This window comes from Octopus sinensis, linkage group LG19 (genome assembly GCF_006345805.1).
Source record: "Octopus sinensis linkage group LG19, ASM634580v1, whole genome shotgun sequence".
NCBI lineage: Eukaryota > Metazoa > Mollusca > Cephalopoda > Octopoda > Octopodidae > Octopus > Octopus sinensis.
Window position 1 is genome coordinate 49,274,891 of NC_043015.1, and position 16,299 is coordinate 49,291,189.

Below are 16,299 nucleotides of genomic sequence, written 5' to 3' on the forward strand. Positions count from 1 at the left end.
TTGTATATAGTACGCACTATTGATTTAGACCTTTAAATTTTGGGAAAAAAAATGCGGATTATACTCGAGGATTTACGGTACGTATGGCTGATATCACAAAGACAATACTAGTCAAGCCTTATATCACAGCTGACTATATATATATCTTGAAAAATATATTACATATAAATTTAGTGAGACAATAAGGTAATGCTGTTGGCAGGGAGGAAGGTGAGAGAACATAGAATAAAATATAACAGGATAAGATACAATAAAAAGGGGAAATGAAAGAGAATGAAATATAGGTGTAGGAGTGGCTGTGTGGTAAGTAGCTTGCTTACAAACCACACGGTTCCGGGTTCAGTCCCACTGTGTGGCACTTTGGACAAGTGTCTTCTGCTATAGCTTCGGGCCGACCAAAGCCTTGTGAGTGGAATTGGTAGACGGAAACTGAAAGAAGCCCATCGTATATATATATATGTGGGTGTATACGTTTGTGTGTCTGTGTTTGTCCCCCCAACATCACTTGACAGCTGATGCTGGTGTGTTTATGTCCCCATAACTTAGTGGTTCAGCAAAAGACACTAATAGAATAAGTACTAGGCTTACAAAGAATAAGTCCTAGGGTCGATTTGCTCGACTAAAGGCAGTGCTCCAGCATGGCCGCAGTCAAATGACTGAAACAAGTAAAAGAGAGAAAGAGAATAGTAAAACGATATAAAATACAATAAAGTTATAAAGTAAAAGGCAGGTTTAATGTGGTGTAATAGGCTTCATATCACATCATGTTTTATTAGCCTTGCCATAATGAAGGTGGAGGTATTGTTTTCAGTTGCATTTGTTTGTAGATAAGATATCTCAAGAACCACTGGATGGATTCGGATGAAACTTCCAGGGATGTTTAGCCTTGTGACTGATACAAACTGATTAGATTTTGGAATCGATCTGGTACCGGACAAGGACTCTGTATTACTTTTCCAGTTTTTTACTTAACCTTTGAGAGCAGTTGGGTTCATTTTTAGCATTCTTGTTTGTGAGAGTAGTCAAATTTATTTCAGGAGTGAGGTCGTTGCCAGTGCCGCTGGACTGGCTCCTGTGAAAGTGACACATAAAAAGCACCATTTGAGCATGGCCATTGCCAGTACAGCCTGACTGGCCCTCATGTCAGTGGCATGTAAAAAGCACCCACTACACTCCTGGAGTGGTTGGCGTTAGGAAGGGCATCCTGCTGTAGAAACTCTGCCAGATCAGACTGGAGCCTGGTGCAGCCATCTGGTTCGCCAGACCTCAGTCAAATCGTCCAACCCATGCTAGCATGGAAAGTGGACGTTAAATGATGATGATGATGGTGATTCTCATTTTAAAAATCATATCCGGCTAATTGTTAAGAGGATGTTGGTGTTGCCTTGACAGAGGTTTGCACTGTCTGAGTGCTCTTGTTAGATAATATATTTCAAGTGGCAGACTTAAGTATTGGATTGGCGCATAATTATTGTGACTTTATTTCAACAAATTTTATTCAGCAAAAACAATAACAGCATGTTGCAAAAACATCTTTAAATGATTATTCCGGAGCATATTAACCATCTACTTCAATGACCGCTTCCCGTTTCCTTGGCAGACGGTCAGACCATCATTAAGAGATGTTTTTGTTAAATATCGTTATTGTTTTTGTTGAGTAAAATTTGTTGAAAAAAAAGCTGCAATAATTATGCACCAACCCAATAGCAAGATTCCTTTTCCACTGCATCTTTCATCATATCATCATCATCATCATCATCATCGTTTAACGTCCGTTTTCCATGCTAGCATGGGTTGGATGGCTCAACTGAGGTCTGGTGAACCAGATGGCTGCATCAGGCCCAATCTGATCTGGCAGTGTTTCTACAGCTGGATGCCCTTCCTAACGCCAACCACTCCGTGAGTGTAGTGGGTGCTTTTTACGTGCCACCTGCACAGGTGCCAAATGAGGCTGGCAAACGGCCACGATCAGATGGTGCTTTTTACGTGCCAGACGAGGCTGGCAATGGCCACAATCGGATGGTGCTTTTTACGTGCCATCGGCACAGAGGCCAGTCGGGGCGGCGCTGGCAACAGCCACATTTGGATGGTTATCTTACGTGCCACCGGCACTGGTATCACAGCTACAATTTCCATTGATGTTGAACGATTTTGATTTTGATTTTCACTTGCCTCAACAGGTCTTCACATGTAGGGTTTGTGTCACAAGAAGGAAGGTATGCATAAGTGGGCTGGCTATGTCCCAAGTAGAGGCCACGGGTTATGGTCTCACTTGTCCTGCCGGGTCTTCCCACGCACAGCATATTTCCAACGGTCTCAGTCTCAGGTCACTTCCTCAGAGAGACCTAAAGTTCAAAAGTCATGCTTCATCACCTCGTCCCAGGTTTTCCTGGGTCTACCTCTTCATAATACATTCTTAATGACATCACAGCCTTCATGGTGTCATATCTTTCATAACACATCACAACTTTCATGATATCACATCTTTCACAATGTATCATATATTGAGAGGACATTGGTGTTGCCTTGGCGGAGGTTTGTGCTCTCTGAGTGCTCTTGTTTTAATTCTATTTTCTCTTATTCTCCTCCCTATTTATCCCACTATTAACATTACCCTATTACCATACTAAACACCAACCATGTTGCCTGAGATACACCAACATATTATTACATGTAAATAAGTTTGCTAACCCTGAACAAACTATATTTGACGGATATTTGTCCTCATCTTGTTTGTTGTTACAACTACATTTTTGCTGATATACCCTCCAGCCTTCATCAGGTGTCTTGGGGAAATTTTGAACCTAGGTTCTCATTCCTAAAGTGTTTTTCAATGTTGTTGTTGTTGTTGCTGTTGTTATTGCTATTATTATTATTGTTATTGTTATTATTATTATTATTATTGTTATCATTATTATTATTGTTATCATTATTATTATTATTATTATTATTATTATTATTATTCAGGTCACTGCCTGGAATCGAACTCGGAATCTTGGGGTTAGTAGCCTGCACTCTTAACCACTACACCATATACCCAAAATTATACAAATTATAAAAATAATTTTAAAAAATATATGCAGTACAGTACTGTTTCTACTTCGCGGATTTTCACCTATCGCGGTGGGGCTTTGGAACGTAACACCTGTGATAGTTGAGGAAATACTGTAGTTGAGGAATAAGTCCACAAAGCAATTTTATTTTGGACATGCATTGTGCCACGAGTCACTGACTAGGAACCAACCTGCCAGGAGGTGTAGAGGGAACGGAAGCAAGAGGATATAAAAGAGGTTTGTGAGCTGATGACATCAAAGAATGGACTGGACTGGAAACAAAAGCAGGTCTGATTGTACGCATGCAGCACGATAGAGAGGGAACTGGAGAGTGAATCTTTTGCTGATTTGACAGGATGAACTGGAAAGACAGGGTAACAAATGCTGCCATAGTAGAAAAGCTGAAAGTCCAAAGACACCTATAGTTGAGGAACAAGTCCACAAAGCAATTTTATTTTGGACATGCACCGTGCCACGAGTCACTGCCTAGGAACCAACCTATCAGGAGGTGTAGAGGGAACAGAAGCAAGAGGATATAGAAGAGGTTTGTGAGTTGATGACATCAAAGAATGGACTGGAAACAGAAGCCTGGTTGACTGTATGCATGCAGCACAAAGGGGAAGAAGCTAAAATGTCATGGCAAGCTGGGCCCTCATACACAAGGGAGAGCATGTTATTCAACATGACATTTTTCTGTAGTACCAGAAGCCTCATCATATATAATACAGAGCCCTTGCCATTTATAACATGCATATCACTGTGACCGACCAGGCTATCAGACGTTGCTACACATCGCTGGTCACAATGCGCTTCGCATTGTTTTAGCCTCCAAATAATGCCACCCTGCTGACTAAGCGAGCAGGCCAACAGAAGAAAGAGTGAGAGAAAGTTGTGGCGAAAGAGTACAGCAGGGATCGCCACCACCCCCTGCCGGAGCCTCGAGGAGCTTTAGGTGTTTTCGCTCAATAAACACTCACAACGCCCAGTCTGGGAATCGAAACCGCGATCCTACTACCGCGAGTACGCTGCCCTAACCACTGGGCCATTGCACCTCCACATAACATGCATATAACTCTCATTATACAATAACTATAGAAACCTGTTGCTGATGCCAGCAAATACTATGTATTAATTGAATACAAAGGCACACATCAAAAAGAAAATCGGTGAGTTTAAAATTCTAGGTTTTTTTTTTTTATATTAAGTAATCTATGATAGAAAAAAAAAGTATTTTGTTTATTTACAAAAGCATTAAAATCAGTGTCATTGCCAAGACAACGACTTAGTTGTAATTTATATTAAAATACAGTTTAAATATCAAAAAAAAATTTTTTAAATATTTTTGAAAAATCAACAGAAATCTTGGTTTGATGGAATTACAAAATAAACATTGACACAACATTCTGTTTCAACAATATTCAAATATTAACTCTTTAGCATTCTGATCGCTATGTCAAATGTATTGATTATATATTGACCTGCTTATAAATTTGCTTTGTTTATATATATATATGTGTGGCTTAGTGGTTAGGGTATTTGGCTTATGATCGTAAGGTCGTGAGTTCAATTCCCAGTGACGCGTTGTGACCTTGAGCAAAACACTTTATTTCACGTTACTCCAGTCCATTTAGCTGGTAAAAATGAGTAGTATCTGTATTTCAAAGGGCCAGCCTTGTCACACTCTGTGTTACGCTGAATCTCCTGAGAACTACGTTAAGGCATAGGAGTGGCTGTGTGGTAAGTAGCTTGCTTACCAACCACATGGTTCCAGGTTCAGTCCCACTGCGTGGTACCTTGGGCAAGTGTCTTCTACTATAGCGTCGGGCCAACCAAAGCCTTGTGAGTGGATTTGGTAGGCGTAAACTGAAAGAAGCCTGCTGTATATATATATATATATATATATGTAAGTGTGTGTGTGTATGTGTATATGTTTGTCCCCCCAACATCGCTTGACAACCGATGCTGGTGTGTTTACATCCCCGTAACTTGGCGGTTCGGCAAAAGACACCAATAGAATAAGTACTGGGCTTACAAAGAATAAGTCCTGTGGTCGATTTGCTCTCAACTAAAGGCAGTGCTCCAGCATGGTCACAGTCAAATGACTGAAACAAGTAAAAGTATATCTTGTAGCTTTGAAATCTTGATGTGATTGTTTACATTTGGAATGACATTATAGGGTAAGTATGAGAGGCCTGATCTGTCAGTTTTAACACAAAATGGACAGAATATTTCGGCTGGATATGGTTGGTTTGAATGCTAAAGAGTTAATTCACCAACAAAATTGAATAAAGCAACTGAAGTTAACCTGATGATTCCAGATAATTCGAACATATCTGCCATGAGGTAGGAGAGAAAGGCACAAGCGAAGACGGTAATTGGTTCCACCACTGTAAATAACAAGAAAACAAGAGAGATTAGAGTTTATCATGCTGGAGTAATTTTCAAAGAATATGAGGTGGGGTGGTGCTGCAAAGTTCCTAGCTTTGGGAAAAAAGAAACGCAGGAGGATCGGTTAATCATGATTTTATTCAACATATTACCCTCTCAGATTCATACAGTTATTGCAGTGGTCCTTCAGTTTTTCTAAGCCTTGTAAAAGAACTCGGAAGGTTGGGCCTTCAACCAGGCCTTTTGTGATAATCTTTAAGTCAGGAACATTTCCAGGAACATTTCAGTACACCCTTGTATATATGTGTGTGTGTGTGTGTATGGAGGCACAATGGCCCAGTGGTTAGGGCAGCGGACTTGCGGTTGTAGCATCGCGGTTTTGATTCCCAGACCGGGCGTTGTGAGTGTCTATTGAGTGAAAACACCTAAAGCTCCATGAGGCTCTGGCAGAGGATGGTGGCAAACCCTCGAGAGTGTAGCGGGTGCTTTTTACATGCCACTGGCCCAGGGCCCAGAGGGGGCTGGCATCGACTATGTTTGGATGGTGCTTTTACGTGCCACTAGCATGGGAGCCAGTCCAAGTGGCGCTGGCATTGGCTACGTTTGGATGGTGCTTCTTATGTGCCACCAGCACAGGAGCCAGTCGGGGCGAGGGGGCTGGCATTGAACATGTTCGGATGGTGCTTTTTATGTGCAAATGGCATTGGGAGCCAGACAGGTGGTGCTGGCATCAGCCCCTGGCATCAGCCCCTGGCATCAGCCCCTGGCATCAGCCCCAATTACAATTTCCATTTGATTGTGATTTGATTTGATTTTGATGTACTTGACTCAATAGGTCACCTCAAGCACGACATGTCACCCTATGATCCAAAGGTACTTTTCTGAGTGGGCTAGTTATGCAACACTAGTGTAGGTTACAGCTGTGAACTCACTTTATCTGCCGGGTCTTCTCAGTCACAACATATCTGCAGAGGTCTTGGCCTTTCATCATTGCCTCTGTGAGGCCCAAAGTTCGAAGGTCTGTGGTCAATAATGTTTATGACACAAGTGCCGCTTTTGATTTGTAACTGAATACACACACAAACACACACACAATATAGGCCTGCTTGCTTAGCCAGTTCAGTGGCATCACTTGGAAGCTAAAACAGTGTGAAGCGCATTGTGACCAGTGATATATAACAACACACAACAGCCTGGTTCTTATCATGACATATATATATATATATATATATATATATATATATATATATATATATAATATATATATATATATTATATATATATATATATATATATTATATATATATATATATATCATATATATATATATATATTATATATATTATATATATATATATATCATCTCTTATTATAAAAGGCAGATTTTATCTGCCTCTCTTTGTAACTTATAGAAATCTACAATATAGGATTTCTTCAATTACAATTTACCTAGCATTTTTAAGAGTAGAATGCATCGGGTCATGCCAGGTCCAGTTTTTAAAATTTAAACTCCAATTAAGCAAAATTTACAGAAAACTCACATTCTGGTGTGTATGTCCAATGCTTTTCTTAATGTGGTTTACACCACACGCAAACGCACACACACACAAACGGAGCGAACTTTCACTGACGCTATCACCCTTCTCCTCCTTTGTCTTTGCAAGTTTGCAGCTATTAAAGTGAAAACAGTGAATCCGACAGCGATAAAGAAAACGAATTGGTACCTGAATGGAGTGAAAATTTAAAAACTGTTTCTTTCGGTGATTTTTCTGAAGAAACTGCACCAAGCCACAGACTTTCCCAGGAGAGTAAAGCCTTAGACTATTTCTTTTTACTTTTTCGAATGAGCCTATTTGAAATCATTACCGCAGAAACGAACCGTTACGCTAAACGTAAACAAAACGAAAGAAAGGATAGTTTGTTATTTCCCACAACCTTAAATTAAATTAAGGCCTATTTTGCCATAAATATTATTATGGGTATCAGAAAGTTACCCAGAAAAACAAATTCTATCGTAAAATTTTGTTGTATACCCAATTGAATATTAGCTAATAACCCATTTTCTATAGCGATGTTTGAACAAAATTTTAATAACTTTATATATTGTTGAATTTACCTGTATCTACCTGCAATTAGAGTCACTTTGTGACAAAAATTATAGTATAGAATTGGTTGAGGACATTTCATTAAATTATCTTCCAAAAATCACATTAATATATTGATAAATAAAAAAGTTATTGTTGTTTAATGAAACCAGACTAAATTTATGATTACGTTAGAAATTAATTGAAACACATAAGGGGTGTATTTTGGCCAAAACCGGGTATCTTATAGTCGTGAGTCATATCGAGCCCTTCTGGGTATTAGCGCGCGTCTACGATGAGTCTACGATTTAAAAAAATTTACCATCATATTTTTCCATTTTAATGCATTTTTTTCGCTATTATATAAGGGAAGTAACTCTCTAAAAATATCTACGATGTGTCAACGATTTAAAAAGAAATTTACCTTAATTTTTTTTCCATTTTTAATGCATTTTTTTCCTATTTTTTGGCTATAACTCTCTAAAAATGCTTATATAGTTATTTCCCTTACAAACTCGAGCAACGCCGGGCGATACTGCTAGTATATATATTATATATATATATATATATATATATATATATATATGATATATATATATATATATATGATATATATATATATATATATATACACACACACACATGACAGGCTTTTTTCAGTTTCCATCTACTGGGTCCCCTCACAAGGTTTTGAATGGCCAGGGACTGAAATGGGAAACACTTGCCTAAAGCGCCACACAGTGGGATTGGACCCAAGACAATTTAGTTTGGAAGTAAACATCTTATCCACACAACCATGCCTAGGCCTACAATTATGAAGAGGCAAATGTTTCATCATTTAACGAGACAAATAAGCAATTATGTCAATTAAACAAGACTCCCTGGCCATGAGAATCTAGCTTTAAGTACAGATCAAATTTGATAAAGATAGAACTGGGACACATTAGACTCACAAACATATAATTAAACAAATATTTCAAGATTGCATCTGTAGAACTAGGATATGGAAATAATTCCATTTGTTATTTTATGGGATGGCTAATTAGTTTCGGTTAATAAAGAGACACATTCCACTATGTTAGGGTTCATCGTTAACATAACGAGGCAGTATTAAACATCAAAGGCATCTTCAAAAATTGCAAACAATTAGAGATAATCATTTCTTTTTTTTTCTCTTTCTTTTTCTTGCTTCAGTTGTTGGAGTGTGGCCATGCTGGAGCACCACCTTGTAGGGTTTAGTCAAACAAACTGATCCCAGTATTTTGGTGGTGGGGAGCAGGGATCTGGTACTTATTCTATTAGGCTGAACCACTAAGTTACAGGGACACAAGTGGTGGTGGTGGGGAGAAACACAGATACAAAAACACACACACACACATAGATATACATACATATAAACACACATACACATGCATACATATACATAAATACATATAGATATATACAGCTGCATACATACATACATATACTTACAGATAAATAGATACATATATACACATGCATACTTACATACATACACATACATAAACATATATACATACACACAAATACATACACATACATGCATTTATACACAAACACACACATAATTACATACATACATATATATATCATTGCCAGTACTGCCTGACTGGCCCCCGTGCCGGTGGCATGTAAAAGCACCCACAACACTCTCAGAGTGGTTGGCATTAGGAAGGGCATCCAGCTGTAGAAACATTGCCAGATGAAGACTGGAGCATGGTGCAGCCACCTGGTTCGCCAGCCCACAGTCAAACCGTCTAACCCATGCTAGCATGGAAAACGGACGTTAAACGATGATGATGATGATGATGATGATGATATATATATATATATATATATATATATATATACACACATAACTACGCACATGCATGATGGGTTTCCACAGTTTTCATCTACCAAATTCGCTCACAAAGCACTGGTCAGCACAGGGCTGGCTATAGTAGAAGACATTTGTCCAAGGCGCTGTGCTGTGGAATTGAACCTGGAAGCACCAGGTTGCAAGGTGAGCTTGGAAATTGTTTTCCTGATCATTTAGTCAAAAAGGGGATGGACAGAGCCCATGACCCGTTTTTTCGAGCCCCTGAAACTGGTTGAAGCGGTGGGGGGGGGGAATGTGACAGGGTACACCTGCCATACAAGACCGATGTATTAACCACCACTGCCACCACTACCACTACCATCACTACTGCTTCAATCACCACCACCACCACCACCACCATCACTGCCACCACTACCCCTACCGTCACTACTAATTTCATCACCACCACCACCACTACTGCTTTCATTACCATCACCACTATTGCTGCCGCCAACACCACCACCACCACCACCACCACAGCCGCCGCCGCCATTGCTGTCACCACCACCGCTGCCACCATACACACATAAATACACTGTATATAGTATTCACATGATGGCTGTCCCCGTAACTTAACCCTTCAGCAAAAGAGACCAATAAAATAAGTAACAAACTTTAAAAAGTAAGTGTTAGAGTTGATTTTTTTCCCACTAAAATTCTTCAAGGCAAGTGCCACAGCATGGCTGCAGTCTAATGACTGAAACAAGTAAAAGGTAAAAGATATATGCTTCATATTTAAAGATGGTAGATATACATAAAGATCAAAGACAGGAGATTTGGGCACCTGAAACCATACAGCAACAGCAAGATTTGAGGGACCACAGAGAGAAAACTGCAGAGAAACCATGGCTTGAAAAAAAATATTTATTTTAAGGCGCAGGAGTGGCTGTGTGGTAAGTAGCTTGCTTACTAACCACATGGTTCTGGGTTCAGTCCCACTGTGTGGCACCTTGGGCAAGTGTCTTTTACTATAGCCCTGGGCTAACCAAAGCATTCTGAGTGGATTTGGTAGATAGAAACTGAAAGAAGCCCGTGCTGCTGGCACGTGAAAAGAAGTATCCGAATGTGATCAATGCCAGAGCCACCTGACTGGCTCCCATGCCAGTGACATGTAAAAAGCACCATCCGAAAATGGTTGATGCAAGTGCCCCCCGACTGGCTCCAGTACTGGTAGCATGTAAAGAGCACTATCTGAACATGATCGATGCCAGGCAGTCTGATTGGCTCCTGTGCTGGGGGTATGTAAAAAGCACTCACTACACTCTTGGAATGGTTGGCATTAGGAATGGCATCCAGCTGTAGAAACATTGCCACATCAGATTGGAGCCTGGTGCAGCCGTTGGCTCTCCAGACCTCAGTCAAACTGTCCAACCCATGCTAGCATGGAAAACGAATGTTAAACAATAATGATGATGATGATGATGATGTATATGTTTGTGTGTCTGTGTTTGTCTCCCCCACCATTGCCTGACAACCGATGTTGGTGTGTTTACATCCCTGTAAGGTTTGACAAAAGAGACCAATAGAATATGTACTAGGCTTACAAAGAGTAAGTCCTGGAGTCGATTTGTTTGACTAAAAGCAGTGCTCCAGCTTGGCCACAGCCAAATGACTGAAACAAGTAAAAGAGTACAAGGGTAAGTCAACAGAATATATATTATGTTTTATCTCACCTTTTACGTGGTAGGTATATTTTGTGAGTACGGCTGACAAGATACCGACGAGAATTCCCACAAGCAAGCCTCCAACAGAAACCACTAGAAATTTCACAACTCCTAAGAATATCTGTGGAAGTAAAACAAAAATGAGGGGTTAAAAATAATAACAATAACAACAACAACAACAACAACAACAACAACAACAATAATAATAATAATAATAATAATAATAATAATAATAATAATAATAATAATAATAATAAGATCATCTTTAAGAACTTTAATATCTACACTTTACTGAGAATAGCCACATACGTAAAAAATTTCTCTGCAAGAACACTCTTGAACGCCTCTGGCTATCTTTACAGGCTTAAAAACTTGATTATATTCAGTTTTCTCTGGACGAACACACAAATGATCATCTTTAAAAACTTTAATATCTACAATCTTATGGAAAAAAAAAAACTTTAAATTGCTAAACACACACAAACAATCATCTTTAATATATACATTGTACTGTGAATAGCCAAATATGAAAAAAAACCAGAAATTTCTACAAGAACACTCTTAAACGCCGCCGGATAACTAATTTAAGCAATTTATATATATAGAAATTATATATATGTGAGTGTGAGTGTGTGCATTTTATTTCTGTCTTTCTATCGGTAATTAAAACGCACAAGGTGAGTTGGTAGTAAACACATATTTGACCTCTGTTGACCACTCCTTTGCTGGACCACATGGGTACAATCACTCTTTCACCCCTCGCCTACTCCTATTGAGTAGACTAATGATATCTAACTGTATGACTGCCATCCTGCCTATCTACTGCCAATCTGCCCCCTCCTTCCTCTAAATAATAATAATAATAGACTGTTGCCATGACTACAAGGAGTGACCACAGGCCAGCTATGATAACAATGATAATAATAATAAATAATAAATAATAATAATAATGATAATAATAATAATAATAATAATAATAATGATGATGATGATAATAATAATAATAATAATAATAATAATAATAATAATAATAATAATAACAACAACAATATAATAATGAGCTTCTCTGCCCTAGGTGTATGGAAAACACTCCACGAGAAACGGAGGAAAATTTGAAAAAAGAAGGAAAAAACATAATAATAATAATAATAATCCTTTCTACTATTGGCACAAGGCCTGAAAGTTTTGGGGGAGGGGTCTAGTCCATTACATCGACTCCAATGTGTAACTGGTACCCATTTTATTGACCCTGAAAGGATGAAAGGCAGAGTCAACGTTGGTGGAATTTGAACTCAAGTATTTTGTCCAGTGTGCTAAGGATTTTGCCAGCTTGAATAATAATAATAATAATAATAATAATAATAATAATAATAATAATAATAATAATAATAATGATAATAATTATAAGAATATCAAGAGCACTTAGAGAGTGCAAACCTCCGCCAAGGCAGCACCAACATCCTCTCAATGATTAGCCAGAGATGATTTTTAAAATGAGAATATCTGCGGTGATGTGGCCGATGACAGTACCGCCTGATTGGCACTCGTGCCAGTGGAACGTTAAAAGCACATCCGAGTATGCTCATTGCCAGGACCACAGGTTGGCTCCCGTGCTGGTGGCATGTAAAAAAAAAACATTTGAGCGTGATCGTTGCCAGCGTCACCTTACCGGCACATAAAAAACAACATTTGCGCGTGTTCATTGCCAGTGCCGCCAGACTTGTTCACATGCAGGTAGAACATAAAAAACACCTTTTGAACATGGTCGTTGTCAGAACCGCATGACTGGCCCTCGTGCCGGTGACATGTAAAAGCACCCACTACAATCTTGGAGTGGTTGGCATTAGGAAAAACATCCAAGTGTAGAAACTTTGCCAAATCAGATTGAGCTTTCTGGCTCACCAGTCCTCAGTCAAACTGTCCAACCCATGCCAGCATAGAAAGTGGATGTTAAACAATGACAATGATGATGATGATCATCATGAAACTCGACTGCTCTCACAAACAAGAATACTAAAAATGAACCCGACCGCTCTCAAAAATTAAGTAAAAAATCTGGAAAAATAAATAAAGCCAGAATCCTTGTCCAGTACTGGATCGATCCCAAAACCTAATCAGTTCATGCCAGCCATGAGGCCAAACATCTCTGAAAGTTTCATTCGAATCCATCAAGCGGTTCTTGAGATATCTAGTCCACGGACAAATAAACAAATGCAATCGGAAACAATACCTCTGCCTTCGCTAAGGCGGAAGCAATAATAATAATAATAATAATAATAATAATAATAATAATAATAACAACAATATAATAATGAGCTTCTCTGCCCTATGTGTATGGAAAACACTCCGCGAGAAACGGAAGAAAATTTGAAGAAAGAAGGAAAAACATAATAATAATAATAATAATAATAATAATAATAATAATCCTTTCTACTATCGGCACAAGGCCTGAAATTTTGGGGGGAGGGGTCTAGTCCATTACATCGACTCCAATGTGTAACTGGTACTCATTTTATTGACCCTGAAAGGATGAAAGGCAGAGTCAACGTTGGTGGAATTTGAACTCAAGCATTTTGTCCAGTGTGCTAACGATTTTGCCAGCTTGAATAATAATAATAATAATAATAATAATAATAATAATAATAATAATATTAATAATAATGATAATAATTATAAGAATAACAAGAGCACTTAGAGAGTGCAAACCTCCACCAAGGCAGCACCAACATCCTCTCAATGATTAGCCAGAGATGATTTTTAAAATGAGAATATCTGCGGTGATGTGGCCGATGACAGTACCACCTGATTGGCACTCGTGCCAGTGGAACGTTAAAAGCACATCCGAGTATGCTCATTGCCAGGACCACAGGTTGGCTCCCGTGCTGGTGGCATGTAAAAAAAAAACATTTGAGCGTGATCGTTGCCAGCGTCACCTTACCGGCACATAAAAAACAACATTTGAGCGTGTTCATTGCCAGTGCCGCCGCACTGGTTCCCATGCAGGTAGAACATAAAAAACATCTTTTGAGCATGGTCGTTGTCAGAACTGCATGACTGGCCCTCGTGCCGGTGACATGTAAAAGCACCCACTACAATCTTGGAGTGGTTGGCATTAGGAAAAACATCCAAGTGTAGAAACTTTGCCAAATCAGATTGAGTCTGGTGCAGCCTTCTGGCTCACCAGTCCTCAGTCAAACTGTCCAACCCATGCCAGCATGGAAAGCGGACGTTAAACAACGACAATGATGATGATGATCATCATGAAACTCGACTGCTCTCACAAACAAGAATACTAAAAATGAACCCGACCGCTCTCAAAAATTAAGTAAAAAATCTGGAAAAATAAATAAAGCCAGAATCCTTGTCCAGTACTGGATCGATCCCAAAACCTAATCAGTTCATGCCAGCCTTGAGGCCAAACATCTCTGAAAGTTTCATCCAAATCCATCCAGCGGTTCTTGAGATATCTTGTCCACGGACAAATAAACAAATGCAATCGGAAACAATACCTCTGCCTTCGCTAAGGCGGAAGCAATAATAATAATAATAATGATAATAATAATAACAATAATAATGATGATGATAATAATAATAATAATAATAATAATAATAATGATAATAATAATAATAATAATAAAATAATAATAATAATAATGATAATAATAATAATAATAATAATAATAACAATAATAATGATGATGATAATAATAATAATAATAATAATAATATAATAATAATAATAATAATGATAATAATAATAATAATAATAATAATAATAATAATAATAATAATAATAATAATGATGATAATGATAATAATGTGGCAAACTGGCAGAATTATGAGCATGCTGGGCAAAATGATGAATAGAATTTTTTCTGGTTTTATGTTCTAAGTTCAAACTCTGCTGAGCTAAACTATAACTTGCATGCTTCTAGTGATGATAAATTAAGGTCCGGTCAAGCACTGGCATTGATGTCATCAACTAGTCTCCTACCCCCAAATTGCAGGCCTTACACCAAAATTCAAAAGAAATATTATTATTATTATTACCATTATTATTATTAAGGCAGCAAGGTGGCAGACATGTCGGGTGAAATGCTTAGCAGTATTTCGTGCATCCTTATGTTCTGAGTTCAAATTCTGCCGAGGTCGACTTTGCCTTTCATCCTTTTGGGGTCGATGAAATAAGTACCAGTGAAACACTGGGGTCGATCTAATCGACTAGCTCTCTCCCACCAAATATCAGGCCTTGAGCCTATGGTGGAAAGGGCCACCACCACCACCACCACCACCACCACCATCATCCTTATTAAGGCAGCAAGGTGGCAGAATTGTTAACATACCAGACAAAATGTTTGGCAGCATCTTGTCTGTCTTAATGTTCTGGGTTCAAATTCTGCTGAGATCAGCTTTACCTGTCATACTTCTGGGTTTGATGAAATAATTACCTGTCATATACTGGGGTTGTGGTAACCGACTAGTCCCTCTCTCCAAAATATAGTGGAAAGCATTATTATCATCATTATTAAGGCAATGGATTGACAGAATTGTTAGCACAGAGGTTAAAAAGCTTAGCAGATTTTACTCGTCTTTATGTTCTGAGTTCAAATTCTGCCAAGGTCGACAAGGTCTTTCAACCTTTTGGGGTTGATCAAATAAGTACCAGTTGAATACTGGGGTTGATGCTATGATAAGCCTTGTACCTATCATAGAACGAATTATCATTATTACCTCTGTCTTAGCGAAGGCAGAGGTGTTGTTTTCGGTCGTGTTAGTTTGTCTGTGGACAAGGTATCTCAAGAACCACTGGATGGATTCGGATGAAACTTCCAGGGATGTTTGGCCTTGTGACTAGCATGAACTGAAGCAGACATTTTACCACACATCTACACCTGTGCCTCCGCTGTACTCACCTCTAGCGAACCAATACTATCCATTTGGTTATAGGCTTGCATCACACTGTAGAGAACAACTGACACACCATCTGCAAGACATAATTGTGGAGATATATGGTACATGGAAGAGACAAGTTGGTGTCTTGAGCTGTTACTAGAAGGACTTCAGGATTTCAGTCATGCCCTTATCTAAACCTGTTTCTTTATTGCCCACAAGGGGCTAAACATAGAGGGGACAAACAAGGACAGACAAACGGATTAAGTCAATTACATCGACTCCAGTGCATAACTGGTACTTAATTTATCGACCCCGAAAGGATGAAAGGCAAAGTC

General features: G+C 38.7%; 1 protein-coding gene across 1 annotated transcript in view; it reads right to left on the minus strand.

Annotated features, from left to right (window-relative positions):
• The window catches only part of LOC115222298 (Na(+)/H(+) exchanger beta), a 193,616-nt gene that overhangs the window by 66,998 nt on the left and 110,319 nt on the right, over window positions 1–16,299 (minus strand). Inside the window, exons 10-12 of the mRNA XM_029792474.2 lie at window positions 15,985–16,055; window positions 11,081–11,192; window positions 5,359–5,440 (exon numbers count right to left, since the gene is read on the minus strand). Of these exons, the coding sequence (XP_029648334.1) occupies window positions 5,359–5,440; window positions 11,081–11,192; window positions 15,985–16,055 (265 nt within the window). The remainder of the gene's footprint in view (window positions 1–5,358; window positions 5,441–11,080; window positions 11,193–15,984; window positions 16,056–16,299) is intronic.